Source organism: Cebus imitator, unplaced genomic scaffold (assembly GCF_001604975.1).
Source record: "Cebus imitator isolate Cc_AM_T3 unplaced genomic scaffold, Cebus_imitator-1.0 Scaffold79, whole genome shotgun sequence".
NCBI classification, from domain to species: Eukaryota; Metazoa; Chordata; class Mammalia; order Primates; family Cebidae; genus Cebus; species Cebus imitator.
In genome coordinates, this window is record NW_016107394.1 from 4,966,954 (window position 1) to 4,991,238 (window position 24,285).

Consider the following 24,285-nt stretch of genomic DNA (forward strand, 5'->3'; position numbering starts at 1 on the left):
AAAGAAAAGAAAAGTGCAGTGTAGGCTAAATAGGAATGTACACATGGGAGCAGATGACACTGTGGTGGCTTTTACTCTTTATGAGAACAAGGAACCCCGGCAAGGAACTCAGAAGATTCTGCTTACCCTGCCCCTTCGTGATAAGAAATGTTGGGAAGTGATCAGTCTGCTCCTGGCCTCTCCTCCTGCTCTCTGGGGCAGCGCTCACTCCAGCACTCTCTCTCAGCTGTCCAGGACCCTCCCACCACTATGGTGCCCCTCTCAGACCACTCTCCCAGAGCTCAGACAGGACTCAGGAACAAGGAGATTCACTCATTCTCTTTAAGGCAGCATGTTCAGAAGAAATGTTACATGAACCACATATGTAATTCTAATTTTTTTGTCCACATGCCGAAGTACAAGAAATTAATAATATATTTTATTTAATCCACCTTATCTAAAATATTCTCATTTTAACATATAATAAATATTAAACATTAATGATGAAATATTTTCCTTTTGGTCCTACTGAGTCTACAAAATGCAATGTGCATTTTATGCCTACAGCACATCGCAGTTTGAACCGGCCATATTTCAGTTGCTTAGAGGCATATGTGACAGGTAGCTGCTGTATTAGACAGTGCAGCTCTAAGGTAGAAATGAATAATCCATGCAGGCTGCCTTACCCAAAAAAATAGGACATGGTAGGATTTCAGTTTCCTTCAAATCACACCACAAAGATGCCTCCAAATTCTTCTAGTCCTGCATCAGGGCTGTCAGACTCAGGGGGCTTAGCGGATAAAGCATGAGTTGTTGTTGTTTTGAGCAAGGTGTTGCTCTGTTACCTAGGTGAGAGTGCAGTGGTGCCGTCATAGCTTACTGTAGCCTTGGACTCCTGGGCTCAAGCGATGCTTCCACCTCAGCCTCTTGAGTAGCTGGGACCACAGGTGCATGCCACCATGCATAGCTAATTTTTAAATTTTTGTAGAAATGGGGTCTTACTATGTCGCCTGGGCCAGTCTCAAGCTCCTGGCCTCAAGCAATCCTCCTGCCCTGGCCTCCCGAAGCACTGGGATTACAGGTGCGAGCCCAGTAAAGCATGAGTCTTCTACTCAGGCAAGCTTGAACTCGGGTCTGAGTTCTGCCACTCTCTAGTTGTGTGACGCTGAACGAGTTGCCTACCTTCAGAACTTGTTTGCTCATGTGTGAAGGAGTGTAGGGCTTCCTGGCAGGTCCCAGTGAAGATGGAGCAGGCTCATGTATGCGTAGCTACTGGCTTGTATACCAGTGGCCTGGCAGGTCCTGGAATCGCAGACCCGCTAGCCCTGGTGTGCTCTGTGAACCCTTTGCCTGTCTTGGAACCATCAGCCATTCAAGAGCTTCCTTGAGGCTTGATGGCATCTCCCCTTGCTTTCATTTTTTTCCCCCAAAAGCCTGGCATTGCCTACACCCACCGCTGGTTAGAACCATCTCTTGCACTCCTTTTTCAATAGCTATTTACTAGATAACCACTATTTCACCCTAGGCCCTTGCTAGGCATGAGGATTTCAACAGAAAGCAAGATAAACATGAATCCTGCTCTTGCAGAGCTCCGGGTCCACCAGGGGAGAAAGGCGTCAAGTGAGGTTGGCCTCAGACCTAAGCATGTATAAAATAGACATTCTTTATTTTCCTTAAAAATCAACTTAATTTCTACTCTGAATTCCCATCCTGCCAGATCATCAGGAAATTCAATCGCAGTCTTTCTTAGAGTTCTCTGACCAAGGTGAGGCCAAGGTCCTGTGGTCTTACACAGTGCCCAAGCACCAGGGAGCCCCCCGCCCCCACCCCAGCAGACATCGGCACCAGCCCACTGTGGTCATGGTGATGCCCACTTGCCATCCTGGCCCATGCAGTTTGGAGCAGAGTCTTGGTGAGGGTGGGAACGTGGGAGCCCAGCCTCCCTTGGTCAGCCTGCATTCTGCCCCTTGGAGGTGAATTGTTTCTGTGAGCCCTATTTCAGAGCGTACATGGCTCCTCACTGCTCATGAAACCCACAGACTGCTCTGTCTCTGCCCCGTCCTCTTTTCCAGGCTTTATTTTAGGGAAGATGGTATTCTTTTCCCCTCGTCCTCAGAGCCTCCCTCTCTCCTCACGCCCACCACAACACTCAGCAGAGTCTTCTCAAGGGACTCAAGCTTTGGAAACAAACAACAGGAAGGGAAATCCGGCAACCCATTACTGCTTTCTGCCCTGCCACGAACATTCCCCGAGGACAGGAAACCCAGAGCCTGCTCCCTGCTGGAATGAAAGAAGAGAGAAGAAAGGGACAAAAGCCCTAGGGAACAAACACATGAATTAATAGTTGAATGAATTGTCCTGCTGGGACAGGCCAGCCTTGAGCCAGCCAGCCTCAGGAAGCCAGGTGGGGGAGGCATGGAACAGGGGACCCCCCCAAAGTGGTGGTTGACATGAAGGTTCTGAAATGTGGGGAAATCCAGTGTTTGCCTCATGATGATCTCACAGAAAAAACAAGGTGGCTCAAGTGATCCTCCTTCCTCAGCCTCCTGAGTAGCTGGGACTACAGGCGTGTGCCACCATGCCTGGCTGATTTTTTTTTCTTTTTAAGACAGAGTCTCACTCTGTTGCCGAGGCTGGAGTACAGTGGCACGATCTTGGCTCACTGCAACCTCTGCCTCCCAGGTTCAAGCCATCCTCCGGCCTCAACCCTGCTAGGAGCTAGGATTACAGGCACGTGCCAACCATGCCAGGATAATTTTTTTTTTAGAGGGAGTCTTGCTCTGTCACCCAGGCTGGAGTGCAGTGGCATAATCTCAGCTCACTCCTCCACCTCTTGAGTTCAAACGATTCTCATGCCTCAGCCTCCCGAGTAGCTGGAATTACAGGTGCCTGCCACCATGCCTGGATAATTTTTGTATTTTTAGTAGAGGCAGGGTTTCATCATGTTGGCCAGTCTGGTCTAAAACTCCTGACCTCAGGTGATTTGCTCGCCTCAGTGTCCCAATGTGCTGGGATTACAGGCATGAGCCACGGTGCTTGGCCAATTTTTGTATTTTTAACAGAGGCGGGGTTTTGCCATGTTGATCAGGCTGGTCTCGAACTCCTGACCTCAGGTGATCTGCCCGCCTCGGCCTCCCAAAGTGCTGGGATTACAGGCATGAGCCACGGTGCTTGGTGGATTTTTTTTTTTTTTTTTTTTTTTTGAGACGGAGTTTTGCTCTCTTTTGCCCAGGCTGGAGTGCAATGGCGCGATCTCTGCTCACCGCAACCTCCTCCTCCTGGGTTCAAGCAATTCTCTGCCTCAGCCTCCTGAGTAACTGGGATTACAGGCATGCGCCACCATGCCCAGCTATTTTTTTTATTTTTAGTAGAGATGGAGTTTCTCCATGTTGGTCAGGCTGGTCTCGAACTCCCGACCTCAGGTGATCCGCCCACCTCAGCTTCTCAAAGTCCTGGGATTACAGGTGTGAGCCACCATGCCCAGCTTTTTTCTTTTTTAATTTTTAGTAGAGATGAGGTTTTGCCATGTTGCCCAGGTTGGTCTTGAACTCCTGGGCTCAAATGATCCACCCACCTCAGGCTCCCAAAGTGCTGGAACTACAGGCATGAACCATCGCACTCAGCCTGGCCATAAGTCCTCTTCCAGGGAATTTTTTGCTTCTAATTCTGGCCTCAGCCTACATAGAAAAATGTAACTAAATTAGACTCCACTTGCTCGCTTGTATTCAAATGACCCTGTGCCCATAGCAACTTCTCCAAGATTTAGTTTCCTCATCTGAAAAATGTGCACAGTAATAGTACCTGCCTCACACAGTTTCGTGTTAGAGAAATGTAGGTAGAACACTCTGGGCACTTGGCCTTGGTTGCCCGCTTCCTTCAGGGTGTACCAGTGAAGTGCTCAGTCTTGGGAGCCAAGCTGTCTGGGTTCAAATCCCAGCTGCACCACTGTGTGGCTTGAAACAAGTTATTTTCTCCCTGTGTCTCTGTTTTATCACCTGACAGAAAGGGATTATTGTGGTGTCTACTCCATTTTTTTAAAATGATTTTTGACTCTTATTTCCTTCTCCAAGTTGTTGGTATAGACGTATCTACTTCAGGAGGTTGTGAGGTTTCAGTAAGTTATACATTAGTCATTAGAAGAGTGCCCAGCATACAGTAAGTCCTTAGTAGGCATTACCGTTATTTATCATTATTTCCTTTCTTCTTTCTGACAGTCAGAAGATAGTGATTGTGTCCCCTCCCCCAACATGCACAATATTCTCTTCCTTCCTTTTTCAAGAGTTGTACATAGGCTGTCCCCACCCAGGTGGAGGGATACACTCCAGGATGTCCATGGGCATCTTCATAGCTTGGACCCAAAGCTGATCCTGTCCTCTGGGTGTGGCCTGATTCATCCAAGAGGACCAGTGACAGTGGGAGTGAGGATTGATTGGACTGGTGTGTTGGTGTTTTGAGTAACATTGGTGGTGATGATGGCAACGGCAATGGAGATGAGGTTGGTGATATTGATCCTGGTGAAGACAGCGGTAGTGGTGGTGATGTCAGAGGCAGTGATAATGACATTGGTGATTCCGATCGTCATCATGGTGGTGGTGATTCTGAAGGTTCGAGTGACAGTGATAATGATGACGGTACTGCTGGTCGTGAACATGACAGAGGCGACAATAACAATCCTCATATCGTGATGCTAATGTCATGACTAAATTTGTCACTTAGTCTCAGTGATATGGGCCATGTGAGTGAGGGTGATATTTAATGTGATGGGGTAGAAATGATGACGATTATGGTGGTGATTTTCATGAAAATGTTGGTGATTATTATGATGTTAATAACGGTCATGACAACTAACCCACATGGACACTGGCAATTGTGGTGACAAAGCTTAACCACAAGAATTTTATTCACTCTTTCAAAACCATTCGTGGGGTACCTATAGGGCCAAGAACAAGTGGAACACTGTAGGCCTCAGTTGCTTCTGATGAGATGACAGGGCCCTCACCCTCTCCTTTCCAAGACCTCTCCTCCCCAGCCCACACCCATCTCTGAGTGGGATCACTGGCCTCCAATGGACTGTCCTTGCTTTGGTGTCTCCTTTAGGGCAAGGACTCTCCCACTGAGCAGAGCCCTGGGGAGGCCACGAAGAAGCAGCATGGCCCAGTCCAGATTGCACCGAACCTGACTGTGATCCAGTTCATCAAAGGTAAGTCAGCTCAGACCAGGATATGGGGGGCCAGGGCCAGAGCGGCCCTCAAGGCTATGCAGGATCCAGTCCTTCCTGCCTTTTTTGATTCATCTTCTCCACCTGCAGACCCCTCATGAGCACCATCTACTCCATGTGAGTCTTTGCACATGTGATTCTCTCTGCCTGGACCATCATTTTTTGCTGCTGTCAAAACCTTCCCTATGGGCCAGGCGTGGTGACTCACACCTGTAATCCCAGCACTTTGGGAGGCCAGATCACTTGAGGTCAGGAGTTTGAGACGAGACTGGCCAACATGGTTAAACCCCATCTCTACTAAAAATACAAACATTAGCCAGGCATGGTGGTGGGCGCCTGTAGTCCCAGCTACTTGGGAGGCTGAGGCAGAAGAATCACTTGAACCTGGGAGACAGAGTTTGCAGTGAGCTGAGGTGGTGCCACTGCACTCCAGCCTGGCAACAGAGCGAGACTCCGTCTCAAACAAAACAAAACAAACAAACAACAACAACGAAAACCTTCCCTATCCCTCTAGGACCGGCTCAAAAGCCACTACTTTCTCTACATGTCCAGCTCTCCTACCCAGCAAGGCTGTTTCTCTCCCTCTTTGGCTCTCAGAACCCTCAGGCGTTCTAAATCAGATCTGAGCTGTGCTCCTGAAAGTCAGGCCCTTGCTGGCTCATCTATGACCCTTCCTCTCCTCCCACCCGCCACTGAGCCTGCAAATGGGAGACCATCAGGAAACTGTCAAAGGCAGTGTGGCATGGGCGGAGAGCGCTCTGGGCTAAAATCCAGAACTTGGGCTTTTGTCCTTGATCCCATTCTTTTCTGGGCCTCCGTTTCCCCATCTACAGAGTGAGGAGTAGACTCAGTGACCTAAGGTCTGTGAGGCCATGATCCTGAGACTATGAACTCAGTCTTTCAGTAACCAGAGTACACATTACGACCAGGCCATTCTTTCTCAAGATTATGATCCCATAAGTATTGATTGAGTGCCAACCGTGTGCTCAGCTCTTACAGAGCCCTGGAGGGCATATCAGAGGACTTGGATTTGAGTCCTGCCCCTAACAGTGACCAGCGTACAATCTTAAAGAAGTTAGTTTCCTTTTCTAAATTGAATTTCCTCATCTGGAAGATTGGATCAATAATCCTTGCTCTGCCTCTCTCAAGGGCTATTATGAGCATCAAATGAGATGAAGAATGGAAAGCCTCTTTATGCTATTAAAAAAAACTGTGCTCATATATAAGGTACAATTATTTCAGTTATTGCTCTTGGTCTACTGTTGTTCTGACCATGCTCTAGGATAGTAAACTGAGGTGCCTGTGGTTTAGGAGGGTAATATCCATAGGGGTTGCTTCATTCCTTACTGAGGATTTCTGCAGCAGGAAGGAATTAAGCTGTTCTTGGGAAGAGATTCCTAAGATTTGATGTTGGGGCAGGACATGGTGGCTCACACCTGTAATCCCAACACTGTGGGAGACCAAGGCAGGAGGACCTCTTGAGCCCAGGAGTTTGAGACCAACCTGGATAACATAGGGAGACCCTGCCTCTTCAAAAAAAAAAAAATTAAAGAATTAGCGGTGTTGGTGGTGCACACCTGTGGTCCCAGCTACTGGGGAGGCTGAGGTGGGAGGACTGCTTGAGCCTGGGAGTTTGAAGCTGCAATGAGCTCTGATCTCACCACTGTGCTCCAGTCTGGGTGACTGAAAGAAACCCTTTCTGAAATTAAAAAAAAAGAAAGACTTGGTATTGGGATATTAGTAATCTAGCCCCCAGTTTTCTTTGTATGGGGCTGGGCCCAGAGGCAGGGGCTGGGCCCAGAGGCAGGGGCTGGGACTCCCTAGCCTCAGGCCACCCCCAGATGCTATTAGGCCCCCTGAGCTGCTGAATTGCTTATTCATCACTGTTTTGGCTTCTGCCAGGAGGGAAGCTGGGGCCAGTTGCTGAAATTGGAACCTAGAGTGAGTGTTCTAGGCCAGATTGTCTCTGGTGATTTCAGCTTCTACATGATCTGGGAGGCCCTGTGGCCAGTGAGCCAAGCTGGCTTCTGCTGAGCTCCAGGGGCCAGTCTGACTGTAGGGCCTGGTCTTGACCACCTGGGACCATGGCGAAGGCCAAGGGAGGAAGAAGCATAGTCCTTCAGATGGAGGAGCCCTACACTCTTGGGGAAAGATAATCCCTGAGTTAGGAAAGGCCCCTGTCAGATGGGGGAGACATAGTCTCTGAGCTGGGGGAAGTCCCTATCAAATGGGAGAGATATAGTCTCTCTGATGGAGGATATATAGTCCTGAATGGAGCGAGACCCTGCCTTGTCTGATGGAAGAGACCTGATGGAGAAGGCCCCTATCTGATGATGGAGACATAATCCTTGAACTAGAGGAGGTTCCTGTCTAATGGGGGAGACATTGCCCTTGAGTTAAGGGAAGCCCCTAACTAACTGAAAGAAGCATAGTCCCTAGACTGAGGGAGAACCTGTCCTATTTGAGAGAGGGTGCCTGACCTCTAGCTGGGCGAGGCTCCTGGCTGATGAGGAAGACAGTCACTGACCTGAGGGGGGCCCTGGCTCGTCTGCTGGGGGAGACACTGTGCTATGCTAAGGGAACCCGTCTCCTGGGAAACATCTGCCTCAGAGCTGGAGATGGGCCCTGGAATTCCCCTGCAGGTAGCCCTATCGAAGTGAAAGGCATAGCCTCTGCCCTCCAGGAATTTTCCATCTATTCCGGAGCCAGGCTGTGGATGCTGAGGAGAGATGGGGGATGGGTATAAAACACACTGCAGTGATCGGTGCAGGAGAATGGGCTGGAAGCAATCCATGAGATGGGGCCCTCTGGAGTCAGGCAGCCAGAGAGGCACAGGAATGGGGGAGGATGGACCTTGTTCTAGGAGTCTGGAGACCCCAGGAAACTCCTGGCCTTACACTGGCCTCTCTGGATGAACTTGGGTGAGTCCCTGCCCATCTCTGGACTCTACCATCAGTAAGAGCACCTGTACAACCTGGGCCATGCCAGATTGAAATTCATGGCTCAATACAGGACCTCAGATGCCCTGGAGAGAAGCTCATGGCAAGAAGGCTAAGCAGCTACCTGGGGTCAGGGTGAGCCTTGCAGCGCCTCACTCAGGCTGGTTGAATGCATAGTATGCAGCAAGGAACCAGGGACCAGGAGGCAGGCCTGGCATATAAAAGAGGGGGAATTCCACAGCCCCCACCCACCCTGCCTGAACTGTTTGTCTTTATTTTCTGGCTTCCAAGGAAACAGATCCTAGCCTGGCCCAGGGGGCTAGGGAAGCAGCTGGTTTGGCCATGCTCTGAGGACAGACAGAAATCTTCCCATGACAGATGCCCTGGTCCTGCTGCTGCAGGAGCAGAAGGAACCCCCCACCTGGCCCAGAGAACCCGCACGGCCCCACCAGCCTGGCCTGGGAAGTGGTTTGCTCCTTGTCCTCCATAACTGATATTTGACTTCAGTCCTGCCTATTAGCAGAAACACGTGTTAGTGGAAATAGGATTTCACGTGTCAGAACAGAAAGTGCCCTTGACACTTTCACCTGGGCTGCACCTACCAATGGGCATCACCTGGCTGCTGGAGCCCAGAGAGGAAAGGACTTACCTACCCTTTCGTGCCCTTCAATTTAGCAGACTTGCAATGGCGGCAACCTATGAATGAGGCACTATTTTAGGAGCTAGCAGGAGACTGGGGATGTCATTATTGCCAGAACAGTCACTTTTTTCCTTTCTCCAAGCATTTGCCCCTCCTGTGCCCCTACTCAATTCCTTTTCGTCCTCACTTCACCTCACCAGATCCCCCCATTCTTTAGGCCCTAGCTCTGTCCCACCTCCAGGAAGCCTCCCAGCACCAAGCTTGAGGGAGGTCTTTGATTTGTATCAAATCTCTGGAGGTCTTTGATTCTGCCCCAGACATACTAACAATTTAATCACATATTAGTCCATATGTCCATTCATTACTTCCTTCATTCCACGAATTCATGAATTCAAGTGCCTCCTATGTCCCAGGCTCTGGAGATTCAACAATGAACACAACAAACAAAACCCCCGATCTTTTAAAGGCAGTTTACATTCTAGTAGGGTGACAATAAAACAGCTAGATGAGTGAAAGGTATAGTACATTGGGTGGAGGGCTGTGGAGAAACACAAGCTAGGGATGGGGAGATCAGGGCAGGGGATTGGGGCCTGTGTTGGGATGCAGGAGAGGATGAAGGCCTGGGTGCCTCGGAAAAAGCTGTAGCAGGACAGGATGGAACGAGCTGGGCTGGACGGGGGAGAGGAATGAATACGTAGAATAGAAAAAATGAAATGACATGGGATGGAATGGATGAAATAGAATCAAATGGGATGGCATGGACCCAAACTATACGGAATGAAATAGAATTGAATGGAAAAAAACACACACAGAGCATAAGATACAGTCTAACTCAATGGAACAGATTGAAACAGAATTTCAAAAATAAACTAGAATAAGGGCCAGGTGCCGTAGCTCACATCTGTAATCCCAGCATTTTGGGGGGCCAAGGTGGGATGATCGCTTGAGGCCTAGGGTTCAAGATCAGCTTGGCCAACATGGCAACACCCATCTCTAATAAAACCCATCTCTTCTAAAAAAACAAAAATTAGCCAGGCATGGTGGTGCATGCCTGTAGTCCCAGCTTCTCAGCAGGCTGAGGCACAGGAATTGCTTGAATCCAGGAGACGGCGGTTGTAACGAGCTGAGATTGCACCACTGCACTCCAGCCTGGGCAACAGAGTGACATTCTGTCTCCAAAACAAACAAACAAACAAACAAACAAAACAGAAAAGAAAAAAGAAAAAGAAAAAGGACTAGAATAAATGGAATGGAGTCAAGTGGGATAAAATTGATTGCAATAGAATTCAGAGCAATGGGACGGGTTGGAAGGAATGGAACCACTTGAACCGAGCAGGGCAGGAGGGCAGTCTCCGCTGGACAGCTCGGCTGCCCTGCCTGCTCTTACCTCCTCTGTACTCACCCCCACAGTCTTCCCCAAGGTGCTGCTGCAGACCCTACGCCACCCCACCTTCCTGCTGGTGGTCCTGTCCCAAGTCTGCTTGTCATCTATGGCTGCGGGCATGGGCACCTTCCTGCCTAAGTTCCTGGAGCGCCAGTTTTTTATCACAGCCTCATACGCCAACCTGCTCATCGGCTGCCTCTCCTTCCCTTCGATCATCGTGGGCATTGTGGTGGGTGGTGTCCTGGTCAAGCGCCTCCACCTGGGTCCCGTGGGCTGCAGTGTCCTTTGCCTGCTGGGGATGCTGCTGTGTCTCTTCTTCAGCCTGCCGCTGTTCTTCATCGGCTGCCCCAGCCACCAGATTGCAGGCATCATCCACCAGCCCGGGTGAGTGTGTGTGTGGACACATGAAGACAAGCCTGGGAGGGTGGGACAGGGAAGAAGGGGGCCCTAGGCAGAGGCCAGGCCAGAGGGGTGCTCCCCGCCTCCAATCTCACCCCCCCACCTCTACTTAACAGCCTTTTAGAGATTCCAGTCAAACAGTGGGGTGCTCCAGAAGGCTCTAGGGAAGGTGTCAGGCACCACTGGAAGGGGTATTCATGGGACTTTAGGGGCAGAAACTCTCAAGCCCGGGGAGGCGTGGAGGCTGAGACAGGGTAGAATCCATGGGAAGGCATCTCCAGAGTGACCAAGCCCTGTGGGCACAGCAGAGGTGGGGCAGAAGCCTCATTACAGGAGGCAGGACCAGCTCAGCTGGAGGAATGGCCTGCCCAGGAGGGAGCATGCTCTCCGTCCCAGGACGAGAGGGTGTGAGAGGGTGAGCAAGGGGCTGGATGGCCCCTGTCTGGGAGGCTGCACTGGGGACTCAGGCAGGGAAAAGATTGGGCTGCAGACCTCTGACATTCTGTGTTTTAGAGCTTGGGAGCTGAAATTCTGTTTCTCCATGGCTCTAAAATTACAGAGTTCTTTTTCCACATCTGCAAGGCAGCACCTGCCTCCGCCTTCCGGGGGAAGGCTCTTGATGCCTACCTGTCATTCTCCCTCACCCCTTTACCCTTGGGAGCCTTCTTGGAGAGGAGGTTGGAAGTTACGTTCCTGCCTCTTCTCCAGAATGATTTCATTTTTCCTGGAACTGCTCCAGGCTTAGGTTGGCCCAAAACTCAGCTAGAATTTCCCAACTTTCTCTGTCTCCACCTCTCCTTCTTGGCATCTTCTGCCTTCATCCAGGCGCTAGCTTTCCTCACGGGGTGGGAGGGGTTGGTTCCTCCTGCATGGCTGTCAGGGGCTCAGCTCAGGGCCAGGGAGCACCCAGCCCCTCCCTGTCTGTCCCAGGTCCCACCCTCGCCGGCCTCTCCCCCATCTCCCCTCCCTCTTCCTCCCCGTTTCATTCTCTGCCTCTCTTTTCCCAAAAAGGCAGGCAACTCCACTCTCTAGACTGGGGCCTCCTGTGTGCAGAGCCCTGTTCTAGGCATGGCAGCGGGGACTTTAGCCACGTCCTCAGGAAGCCCCTGATGTGAGGAGGGAGCCAGGTCCTCAATCAAATGATTTTGAGAGTAAAACGTAAATGGATATTTTGCCACAATTTTTTAAACAGTACGTGGGAGAAAAAGTCAACTCATCCCATAGGCCCATCTCTCTTTTCTTTTCCCTTTTACACCTTAGCTTTGACATCTCATGTCACCTGTGTTCTCATTGAAACTCTCGCAGTTTATTCACTAAGCTCTGGGTTCTGATTCACTGAGGAGGCCATTTGGGACCAACTGAGCTAGGCAAGAAGAACTCTCCATATCCCTGCACAACCACAGGTACCAATAGCTGCAAGAAGCGAAGGTCTCCCACACGTTGAGCGTCTTCCCACATTGCGTCTCAAACCTCCATGGGATCTCTGTAATGGGTCCTGTTATTAGCCCCATTTCACAAATGAGTACAGTGAGGCTTAGAGGGGTGAAGTGACCCCCACAGCTAGAACAGAGTAGAGCCTGGGTCCAGGACTCTTTCCACAGAAGCAATCAGCTCCAGGTGGTCAATGAGAGCGAGGGGTGGAGGAAGGGCCCCCTAGCTCTCACCTGCTCAGCCTTCTAGCTGCTGGCAGAGGGTTCTAGGAAGTGCCTCTCCCTTGGCAGAGTCCCCGGCACCGCCTCCCAATGGGCCCTCAGCTCAGACAGTGCCAGCCTTCCCACTCCCACCCCCACCCCGAGGGAGATGTGCCAAGATGTTGTTAGACACACACAAGCACTGTCTGGCAGAGGAGGAAGAGGAAAGATTCTGTGGCTGATGATCTTCCTTCCCACTCAGATGGAGCACCCCCTCACCCCAGGGAGGGAGAGAAGCTCACTTTGCCCCATGCCCCACTTCCCCACCCCACACCCTGGCTAGAGACCATCTCTAGCTCTTGCTCACCCTCTTTTTCATGGAACTGAGATTTCACTAAGATCCAGTCCGAGCCTCTCCGATCAGCCTGGTCCTCTACCCCATACCTGCCCCAAGCCCAAGACAGAAACCTCTGGCTTCTGCCCCTGGCCTCCTCCGTAGCCTGGCCACCGGACTCCTGTGTGACCCTAAATGAGGCACAGCCTCTCTGGGCCTCTGTCTTCCTGGCAGTTTTGCTGTGCTCCCCTCTAGCGTGAAGCCAGGTGACACTCTTAGTCCCAGGGGCCACCTCCCTGCCCTCCTCCCAGGGTGACCTCCCTTTCAGGCTCAGCCTCCCGCCGACCTCCTGCCCCTGCCCACCTTCACCTTGCCCTGGCCACCTGGAACTGGGACACCCTGGGGATTTGGGAGCGGACCCTCAGGAATGAGGCAGGTGGGACTAAAATGTGCCCTAACACAGTGAACAGGGTGGTGGGAGTGAGACTGCAGGATGGCCGTGATAGGCAGAGAAACTGAGGCCCAGAGAGGCAGGGTACAGGTGGTCAGGTTTCCTGATCAGGTCCCACACTTATAGCTCTGATTTTCTGAGAACGGAAGCAATCATTGATTTTCAGGGAAAGGAGGCTCATTGAGGGAAAGATATTCTTCCTCTGACACTAATTCCTGGGAGGAATTTATCTTGTATACCCTGAAGAAGGGTCACTGAGGTGTAGAGATGTTTGAAGAAGCTTAAAGACTTGTAGGATCTAGGGGGCCTGTCTGCCTTCTTACACACCTTCATTGCAAGGAGCTCACTATTGTACCATTATGGGGCAGCCCTGATGGTGAAAAGCCTCTGTGTGGAGCTAAAATCTCTGGCCATTGCTCTTGGCTACAGGGCTGAGGAGGCCCCAGCTAGTGGTCTAAGCAGGGGAAGCCAGGCCAACCCTACAGGCCTTCTCTCCCACCAGTGCCCAGCCTGGGCTGGAGCTGTTTCCAGGCTGCATGGAGTCCTGCTCCTGCCAATCGGACGGCTTTAACCCTGTCTGCGACCCCAGCGCTCATGTGGAATATATCACACCCTGCCACGCAGGCTGCTCAAGCCGGGTGGTCCAGGACGCTCTGGACAAAAGCCAGGTGAGTCAGGCCTGAGTGGCAATCGCTGCCCCTCAGCGCTCTGTCTGCCCTGTCTCTGCGGGCCTGCCCTACTCTCCACCTCGGCATGCTGTCACTTTCTTCTCGCTTCTCTCTGTCTCTCTCTATTGGCAGATGTAGAACATTATTCTCTCAATAAGCTTTCATTGGCTGGGTATGGTGGCCCACGTTTGTAATCCCAGCACTTTGGGAGGCTGAGGCAGGTGAAAGACTTGAGGTCAGGAGTTCCAGACCAGCCTGACCAATATGGTGAGACCCTATCTCTACTAAAAATAAAAAAAATTAGCCAGGCATGGTGGTCCATGCCTGCAATCCCAGCTAATCAGGAGGCTGAAGCAGGAGAATCACTTGAACCTGGGAGACAGAGGTTGCAGTGAGCCGAGATCGTGCCATGGCACTCCAACCTGGGCAACAAAGCGAAACCCCATCTCAAAAAATAAAAAAAAAAGCTTTCATTGCCAGCCTGGGCCCAGGGCACAGAGGTGATCCATTCTGACTTCCAGATCTCTGAGCCGGGGAGATGCAAAAGGAAGAACTCCCAGGAATTCCAGACGGGCTGATAGGCCAGACAACTGGTCCCTACAACTACATACAAAGCCGGAAAGACACATCCCACCTGGGCAAGGGTGGGTCCCAGAAGCCTTCATGGAAGTAGCATTTGCGCCAGACCTTCAAGAATGAATGGGGAAACTAGAGCTTGGGAGGGAAGGGCTTTCAGGCAGGGGGAATGGCATAAGCGGAGGTCTGGAGGAACACATGTGCACTTGCAAGCATGCACAGTGTTTCTGTTGGAGCAGAGGCATAAGGATTCATGAAGGGAAGGTAGGGCCCAAAGAGGGGTCTTGAATGCCAGGCCAAGAGTGGGGACTTTCTGGAGAGCAGTGGGGAGCCATGGATGGGTTTTCAGCAAGGGAGTAACAAGGTCAGATCTGTGTTTAATCACACTTGAGGCCATAATGTGGGGCAGGTGAGCAGAGTACAGGATAGGACACAGAAGGCCGGTGAGCATTCGGTCAGTCAGTCAGTCAGTCAGTCAACAAACTTTCACCCATCTCTTCCTATGTGCCAGGCCCTGTGCTGGGAGCTGATGACTCAGAGCCAGGGGGCCCAGTGGGGAAATGAGGGCAGTATAATCAGTAGCAGTGCATTCTGAATCTCAGGAAGGTGAAGACCAGCTGGTTCCTCCTCCCCTTTTTCCTCAGTCCCCCAAAATGACAAAAGGGGACAATGTCTGCCTTCTCAGCCCTCCAAGGCTGTAGCCAACCTGGGGGACAGGGAGGGAGACAGCAGCATCAGGCTGGTTGTTATGACAACATCTCCCTCTCTCCAGAGTCCTCCCACCTCTCACTTTCCTGCGGGGCATCAGCATCTAAGCCCGAGGCTCCTCCAGGGAGAGACCTGGGCTGCATCAGCTGGTGCAGAAGAACCTGTTGATGGTAGGAATCCTTCAGAAGCCAGCCAGACACCACCTGGGCCTGAGAGCCCTTCCAGAGGCCCTCAGACCTTGGCAGGTGGAACAGTGAACTCCTGCGGATATGGGTCCCGGTTCAAACCTCTGTTCTGCCTCTAACTGACTGTTACCTTAGGCAAATTATTTAACAAGTGCCTCAGTTTCTTGGTATGTAAAATAGGGGTGATATTATTGATTGCCTACTACAGAGCAGGCAATGTGCTGAATAAATGCTTTACATGGATGAATTCATTAAATAGTAAGAGAAGGGCCACATGACGTTATCCGTGAAAGCACACAGCACAGTGCCTAGGAAATTTTAAACACTCAGTAATACGCATTCCTACTACGCCCATTGTACAGATGAGAAATGGAGGTCCAGGAAAGGACCAGGCATTGCCCAGAATCTCAATACCAGGGCTGGGACTAGACAGCAAGGCCTGGCCTCCCAGCCAGCCCCCTTTTTGGAGCTTCATGGAGACTTGGATTTAGGTGCAGTATTTGGAGGAGGGTGTAGCTGAGGCCAGGCCAGCACTCAGGAACTGTCATCACGCTGGCCTGGAATTGTGTCTTGACATGTTTGCCTCCTTGGATTGTGAGCAGCTTGGCTCAGGGATGGGTGGCTCAGCGCCCAGCACAGCTTCTTGGTAACAGCTTATGAGTGTGAGAGCAAATGAGGTGAGATGGGGCAGGTGGACGACTGCACAGGCATGTGGCTGAATGCTCTGGGTTCCGGAACGAGGCTCCAAGGCAGCAAAGGGATTGAAGTCATTCATAAGAAAAACTTCCTGCCATAGAATTAGATGAATGTGACTGAAGGGTCAGGAAAAACCCAAGTGAAGTCTCCAGCCTTTGTGTTCATCCCAGCAACCCTCTGCTTCTGAGAAAAGGAGCAGGGGCAGGATGTCTCCCTTCCTGGAAGCTTGCCTTAGCATTTCTCCATTTCTTGTCCCTCCACTGTATCTCCAGCCTGTAGGTGGAGGTTCAAGGGCCACTTTTCCTGTGGTGTAAGATGATACACACTTAGGGGTCATGCACAAGTGTCAGCACAGCCTCATCCTGCACACTGGTTCTGCCGGCCGTTGGAGACCATCTGGTCACCCAAGCCTAAGTGCTCACGTGCTCTCTTTCTCCTGCCTTTCTCTGATTCCACCTGCTAAGTAACTTCAAATCCAAATCCTTTTACCCATTCACCCACAAGCCCACTCTCTGTGATGGGCCCCTTAGCCTTCCTCCCCCATCTGGTCCCTCCTCCGTGCAGCCCCAGAACAGACTTTGTACATCCAGTCTCACCTCTCCCTTGCTTAAAACTCTCCCCAGGCCCCCAGCATCCACCTCAGGGCTTCCCAACCCTTTTCACACTAGGAAGTGTCTGCAGCTGCCAGGGCTGGAGGTGAGCGGCGCAGAGGGCTCCAGCTGCCCAGGCGAGCCAGCCACCTCCAGAGCTGATGGGACCAATCCCTGCACACCTGTCTCCCATCTGAAGCCCTGCATGGCTGGGGCATGAGTCTAGAAGCTCTGATCTATGGGAAAGTAAAGAAAAGCTCAGGCTTCATGGCTTGGCCTGGCTTCTATCGGGTGCCTGTGGGCCCTGGCAGTCCAGATTACTTCTCAGAGTCCTTGGCTGGAGGTTTTCCTGGCTACCTAGGGAGATAGTGCAGGCTGGGATCAGACTCTCCAGGGGGCCAGCCCAGGGGCATGGCCAGCCTGAGGATGTTTTCTTGCAGTTGGTGTGTAGAGTGTGGAGAATGATGCTCTTCTGGGTCCCTCCCTGTTCTTCTCTACTTCCTGCTTCCCTCTCCCTGCCCATCGCCTCAGCCCAGGCTCAGCACGACTTGCGCATAGACAGCCCTTGAGGTGCCTGCTCCTCAAGCTGGCCCTGCTCAGCAACGAGTCAGGATCTCGGGCTCCAGCCGGCTCTACCCCAGCTGTCTGTGGGTCTTGGGCCTTTCACAAGCCTTCCCTGCTGCAAGCCCTTAGCCAGCTGCCTGCCCTTGGAGGCTCTTGAAGTCTCTTCCCCCTCTTCCCGTTCCAGGTTTTCTACACCAACTGCAGCTGCGTGGCGGGGGGCAACCCTGTGCTGGCGGGATCCTGCGACTCAACCTGCAGCCACCTGGTGGTGCCCTTCCTGCTCCTGGTCAGCCTGGGCTCGGCCCTGGCCTGTTTGACCCACACACCCTCTTTCCTGCTCATCCTGAGGTGAGGCCAGGGGCAGATGGATACCAAGAGGTCCTTAACCACAGGCAGGACAAGGAATTCCAAGGGGGAGTTCAAGGAAGGAGGCCACTTAGGTGTCCTGGCCCCCATGACATGGCCTTAACTGGATTCATTCTGCGGCAACCCACTGAGGCAAGGTTTTCTCCCCATCTTGCAGCTAAGAAAACTGAGGTTCAGAGAAGTTCAGGAGCCAGCCTCTGTCACATAGCAAGTGTTGGGTGGAATAGTACTGGTTCCCTGGCCCAGAGCCCAGGTTCCTACTTGCCCAGGGGAGAGGAGGACACACCTCGGGCCCTGTCCTGGCCTCCGGAGGTGGGGGCATCATACCTGCAATGGATGAGCTGCAGGAGGTGCGTCTCGGAAACCAACTATGCCAGTCTGGTGCATGACTCTGAATGCTGCTTCAAGGCTACAAGTGCTTATTAGGTGCCCACTGTGGACCCAGCCCATGCTGAGCACTGCCTTTTGGGCCAAGATCTTTGGGGCCCTCATCCTAAGGGTGCCCACTGGCCCTGAAAAATTGTCACCTGAGTTCAAAGTCAGGGTCTCCTAAGGTGGGGGCTGGGATAAGAGGACTGAGTAAGAAAAAAACAGTTTTTCTTTCTTTTTTCGAAATGGAGTTTTGCTCTGTCACCCAGGCTGGAGCGCAATGGCATAATCTTGGCCTACTGCAACCTCCTCCTTCTGGGTTCAGCGTTTCTCCTGCCTCAGCCTCTCTAATAGCTGGGATCACAGGTACCCACTATCACGCCCAGCTAATTGTATTTTTAGTAGAAATGGGGTATAACCATGTTGGCCAGGCTGGTCTCGAACTCCTGACCTCAGTAATCCACCCACCTCAGCCTCCCAAAGTACTGGGATTACAGGCATGAGCCACCGTGCCTGGCTAGGTAGAACAGTTTTTCTATTTCTGACAATCAATAATCAACACAGAAGAATTCTGTGACCAGAAGTGTGAGGGTATTTTCCCACACACCAAGCATGTGATCAATTGTGCAGGGGACCCCAGCCAGTGTCCTCCAATTCTACTCTGACACGATCTACCTGGAGACAGCATCAGATTCCACAAGCTGAGCGCTCAGTTCCACAAGATTGTCCTTCCTCTCCCCATGCCAACCACAAGCCCCAGGTTGTTTTCCAGTGCTTCTGACCCACCCCATACACTGGGATTTCCACAGCCCCATCTTTGAGTTTGCTTTATTTGCTAGAGTGGCTCACAGAGCTCAGGAAAACATCTGCTTAATGTTTATCAGTTTATATAAAAGATATTACAAACAATACAGATGAAGTGATGCACAGGGCGAGGTATGGGGGAGGAGCTTTCATGCCCTCCCTGGCTGCACCCTGCAGGAACCTCCATGTGTTCAGCTATCTGGAAGCTCTCCAAAGCTTCATTATATGGACATGATTGATTACATCACTGGACATCAGCATCACCTTAACCTTCAGCCCCTCCCCCTTTCCTGGAGGTTGGGGCTGAAAGTCCCAATCCTCTAATCCTGCCTTGGTCCCTCTGGTGACCAAGCCCCAACCTGAAGCTACCTAGGGGCTGTCCGCCATCAGTCGACACATTAGCAGACAAAAAGACACTTCCTGCTTTGAAGTCTCCAAGAATTTTAGGAGTGTATGCCAGAGACCAAATACATATCTCACAATATCACAGGGACCTCAGAGCAAGATAATTTCCATTTTCCTTCTCCTGGGATTATTTTATTCACTATCTACTTTCTAGGAAATTAGAAGGGAAATGGAGCCCCTCGCAAATACCAGAAGACGTGTAGATCTACAACACGAGCTGGCCTGGGAGGGAAAGTAGAGGAATCAGATGCCCAACAGGCAGCCTGGCTAAAAGGAGTTGAGAACACAGGCTCTGGGCTGTGTGGATGCTGGCCCTGACCCCGTCAGCCATGGGATCTTGGCCAAGTTATTAATCTGTCTAAGTGTCAGTCTCCTTATCTGTAAAATGGGGCTAATGTATACCTAGCTCATAGGATTGATGTGGGGTTGCAGGGCAGAATTACTGAGCCTGTAGTAAGCACTCCATAAATGCCAGCCACTGGTGTGATCTGGTAGGAGCCAGAGGATTGCAGGCTGTGGCGTTAGAGTGGTTGGGGATGCTGGGGAAGTGTCTGGCTGTCCAGGCTCCAGGTCTTGCCAACTGTAGGAGCAAGGGGAGAATTTGATGGGACCAGTGAGTGGAGAAAGAGGAGTGATGTCTGTGACCAGAAACATACCGAGGTCAGCACAGGACCCTGATGGTTAGTGGGTGTATTGTCTTGCACATGGGACCAGGCTCCACAGGTTGAAAAGGGATGACGTACGGCCCTGAGCCCCCCAGGCTGGATCTTCAGATGGGAGGGAGGCTGGCGCTGGGTGGTGGGAGAGAAGGGCAGGATGAGACCCCTTCAACGTTGATGCATGGCCCTTGGGGGTGGAACCCTCCAACCTCATGTTGCCCATGTCTCTGCTTGTTAGGGGAGTGAAGAAAGAAGACAAGGCTTTGGCCGTGGGCATCCAGTTCATGTTCCTGAGAATTTTGGGTAAAGATCTTGCTTGGGACCATTGGTGGTAGTGATGGGGTCCAGAGGCCCACTGTGTGCCAGGCCTGGGGCACAGGCATAAGCAGAACTCAATCCCTGATCTAAGGGCTCATAAACCCAGGGGTGACAGACCTGGCCCAGCTCTCCTAGAGCAGGGTGTGCAGGCAGAAGCTAGCCAGCCCGTCAGGAAGCCACCTCAGATGCAGGGGTGGGGCAGGCTTCAGGGCCAGAGAGCCAAGAGATCCCAGTAACCCAGAGCCCCTGAGGGGTTGTACATGCCAGGGAGGGGGTAGGGCAGGACGGTTGACCTTCGTTGCCCCTGAGCACTGCCTCCCTCAGCCTGGATGCCCAGCCCCGTGATTCATGGCAGTGCCATCGACACCACCTGCGTGCACTGGTCCCTGAGCTGTGGGCATCGAGCTGTCTGTCGCTACTACAATAATGACCTGCTCCGAAACCGGTGAGACCTGGGGTGGCGGCTGTGGGAAGGGTGCTTGAAATACTCTCAGAGTCCCAGGCAGGATACCAGCAGGGAGGGGAGATTTCATTTGAGTCTACCTGCTAGCTGACATGTACTATTATACATTCAGTGCTGAGCTCACCAGTCCTTCAGGCTAGACACTGCCTTCCCCTTTTGTAGGTGAGGCAAGTAACAGTGAAAGCGAGTAGCTCAGGGTCACACAGCTAATAACTGGCAGAGCTGGGCCTTGACCACAGAGTCTACGCAGGAACGTGGCGAGAAACAGAGGAGCAGCCATGATGTGAGAGGGACTTGGGTTGACAGGCTGGGGAGAAAGGCCTGTCTAGGACACAGGAAGCCTGTGTTTCAGGCCCAGCTCTGTCTCCCTCATCATGGGACTTATCTTCCCTGGGGCTCAGTCTTCCCACCTGTGCAATGGGAAACTCAAAGGAACTTCCCATCTGTGCAATGGGGAACTCTGTACAGAGGCGGCTGGCCTGGGATGGATGTGGAGAGGTCTTGCTACCAGGGCTGGGGGCAGGGAGCTGGTCACTTTCAGTTCTGAGGGGGTGAGGAGAGCATAGTTCCTGTGGGCTGGAACTGTCCACAGTGGGGGCAGGGAGGGGGTGCTTCCTAGAAGAGGAAAAGTCAAACAAGGGTCTTGATAGTTAAACAGGGGAGAGGGGATCCTTCTGTTCTTGTGGCAGGTGGGGCAATACAAAATTGTACTTGTCAGGCCCCCTAAACCCTTAGACAGGTTCGGAGAGAGGCAGGGCCAGCCCAGGCCACATAGCAGAGTCCAGGACAGGACGATGAAGATGCCCAGGCCTCTGCTCCCACCCAGGGCTCCTTGGCAGAGCCCCTCCCCCTCCTCCAGGGAAGAGCCCCAGCAGAGGTCACTGTCTCCCTGAGGCCTCAATGTCTCTGATTCCACAATAAGGCATGGCTGCTGACGTCCATGCCCTGGCCTGGCAGCTCTTGAGTTCAAGGGTCCCTATTCTTTCCCCAGGTTCATCGGCCTCCAGTTCTTCTACAAAACAGGTTCCATGATCTGCTTTGCCTTAGTTTTGGCTGTCCTGAGGCAGCAGACCAAGGAGGCAAGGACCAAGGAGAGTAGATCCAGCCCTGGCCTGGAGCAGCAATTGCTAGTGTCAGAGCCAGGGAAGAAGTCGGAGGACTCCCGGGTGTGAGCTGTCCTGGGGCCCCACCTGGCCAAGAGTGGCAGCCACAGCAGTACCTCCTCTGGGCCCTTTGCCAAAGATTGGGTGTCAAGAGCCCTATGTTCCATTCTGGCTCCTCCACTAAATTGCTGTGTGACTACGGGTAAGGCATTGATCCTCTCTGAGCCTTTGCTTGCTAGTCTGAACGTAAGAGTTGTTTGGGGTTTGCTGTGTTGGGCATCTTTGAAGCAAGAGGGTCTTCCTCTTTATTCCCCTAGTCAGCCAGGTCCAGGCTTTCTTGGGTGGAAGGACTGCATACCTTTCCCTGGGGCCTAGGATAGCGAAATGGGCTGTAGTAGGCGAGGCTGCCCTCCATGCTGGGCCCTAGCCCAGGTCTACACTCACCTGGATCACCTTCTCTGAGCCTCAGCCTCAGTGGGAATGGACTTGCCAGCCTTCAGGCTCATTCAGCTGACCATCTGTGCGGCTAGGGTACATTCACGTCTCCTTCCCAACTCCAGCAGCCTTTAAGAAGTGGCCCTTTGGCGCCCCCTGGAGGCAGAGCACTGAGCCGGACTCTGGATAGACCCCCACAGGGAGGAAGCAGCTGGCCTTAGGTGCAAACATCCAGATTTGGCAGGGCCTTCAGGGGGCCTGTGGTGGGGCCTCAGAAAGCCTTAGCTGAAGCGGGAAGACTCACTCTCCAACTAAGGAAGTTCTAGTCCTTGCCTTCGAAAAGCCACGGTTAAGGTGTGAGGCCCAGCACCTGTCTTAGGGGCTCTGGGTGGGCAAGTCTGGACCCTGGGGTAGGGAGGGAGATTCAGGCCCAAACTTGGGTATTTTCTAATTTCAGAAAAACACACTCAGTGTGCACTCACTGATCCCTACACATTGCCAAGATTTCATATATGTGACCAGGGGCCACCAAAGTCTCTGCGACTTTTGTGAATAGGATCCTAAGTTCTCTGTTTCCTCCTGGGTGCCTGGGTCTGTGTCACCTGGGGCTGCATGAATAATGTCTAGTTCTGTGACACTGTTTTTTCGGGAATGGCACCTGGTTCTCCAGATGCCTGGGCTGGCGTCATGCCCAGGACTGTAGTGCTGGGAGCAGTAAAGCTCAGCTCTTTGTAATAAGTGATGCTATGGCTTGCTTGGATCTGATGATCCAATCCTTTTCTACATGTTTTGTTTTATGGCTAGTCGTATCTGGCCTGGTTATTTCCCTGTGGGGAGGAGAGAGTTTGCTGATCTTCTCCCAGCCCAACCTATTGTCACTATACACCCCACCTGGCTGGGACCTGCTGCTTGGGAGCAGCAGACAGGGAGCCACCAGCAGTGTGGCTTCCTGGCCCTGTGCTGGGGGCTGGGGGGAAGCTGGGGTAACATGCAGCTCTTGCCTTCTGAGAAGCTCTCAGTGCTTGGGCTTTGAGACTTTCCCAAGTGATAAAATAAAAAGGGTAAATTAGTTCCATTTGTAAAAGGGTTACTCTCATACTCCTTATGTACAGAAATCACGTGAACAGTAAAGGTTCCATAATGCATTAAAAAATAAAATAATAAAAAGGAAAGGTACAGAAGTTCCAATTCCCTTTTTATTTTGCTGGTTGGTATCTGAAAATGTTTAAAAAATATCTGATCCTGTATGTATCAATGCTAAGAATTTCAGTCTCCTCCAACAATATGAGGCTTTTAGGATATTTATATTCCTTCTTCCTCTATGAACACATAGAGCATTTTCCCAGGTTTTACAAGGGAAAAAAACATCTGGAATTATAGACACAACTTACTATTAAATTTGTTTTTGCATAATATCTCTTCTATTACAAAAATTCTTTCTTTGTAAACTGCATTAGAGGTTTGCAATGACCACATCATCTCCATTTACTTAGATTTAAGTTTTACCGGATTCATTGCTCACCATTATTGCTTGTATATTACATCTTTTCCTGTCTTTATATTCTGGTCTAATTTTTGTTTGACTGAGTGACTTCTTCTACTAATGGTTTCAAAACTGGAATAAGGTCACGAGGATTTTTGAATCCTCACCTGTTCAAATTGTCATTCACATTTTACAGAAGAGGAAACGGGCTCAGAACGCACAAGTGACTTCCCCAGGTTCACACAGAAAATAAATGATGGAGTCAAGGTTGGATGGAGACCAGGTGGGAACTGAAGGTTTTATAATTTGAGGAGCCCTCTTTAAGAAAAATATACAAAACTGTGAATATAAAATTAGGTACAAAGTACCTATATTTACCTATAATATAATGAGAAAAGAAATCAAAACAGATACATCACACAGTCCCCAAAAAATGTATAATACTTTTATTAACTGGCCTACATAACCTGTAAAACACATTTTCTCCCCTGATGATTCAAAGAGTTTTCCACAGACTGGCTTCTGGCTCCGTACATTTCAAACCTGGTTTCTCCTGTTTCTTCTCTACTGCCCATGTACTTCCTGGGCTGGGTACCACGAAACACATTTGTATCACGATATGACCTCTGCATATGGCATCTTAATATCACAATGCCAAGTGAGTTGGGCAGTGGGTAGAATTCCTAGAAGCTATTCTCTATACAGAGATGACTAGCAATAATTTATCTATACATAGAGAACCACATAGATATTAATATACCCTCTGTTTCAGAGAACCCCATAAATATATCCCAATGAACGCAAATCAAATCAGCCCCCCACTCGGCTTCCCCTTGGCCAGATCCCAGAAGTGCCAATGGCCACTCCAAGGACCTCGTATAAAGGAAAATTGAAACACAAGGGAAGTTGGAATGGAAA

General features: G+C 51.3%; 1 protein-coding gene across 7 annotated transcripts in view; it reads left to right on the forward strand.

Moving 5' to 3' along the window:
* SLCO2B1 (solute carrier organic anion transporter family member 2B1) overlaps nt 1-23,443 on the forward strand; it is a 55,283-nt gene extending 31,840 nt beyond the window's left edge. For 4 of the 7 annotated variants that reach the window (XM_017533003.2, XM_037740134.1, XM_037740131.1 and 1 more), the window contains 7 exons: nt 5,077-5,179; nt 10,187-10,544; nt 13,478-13,643; nt 17,147-17,310; nt 19,804-19,868; nt 20,208-20,328; nt 21,338-21,518. In XM_017533003.2, coding sequence (XP_017388492.1) covers nt 5,077-5,179; nt 10,187-10,544; nt 13,478-13,643; nt 17,147-17,310; nt 19,804-19,868; nt 20,208-20,328; nt 21,338-21,518 — 1,158 coding nt within the window. The other 3 variants (XM_017533002.2, XM_037740133.1, XM_037740132.1) reach the window with 3 other exon arrangements.
* The last annotated feature ends 842 nt before the right edge of the window (nt 23,444-24,285 follow it).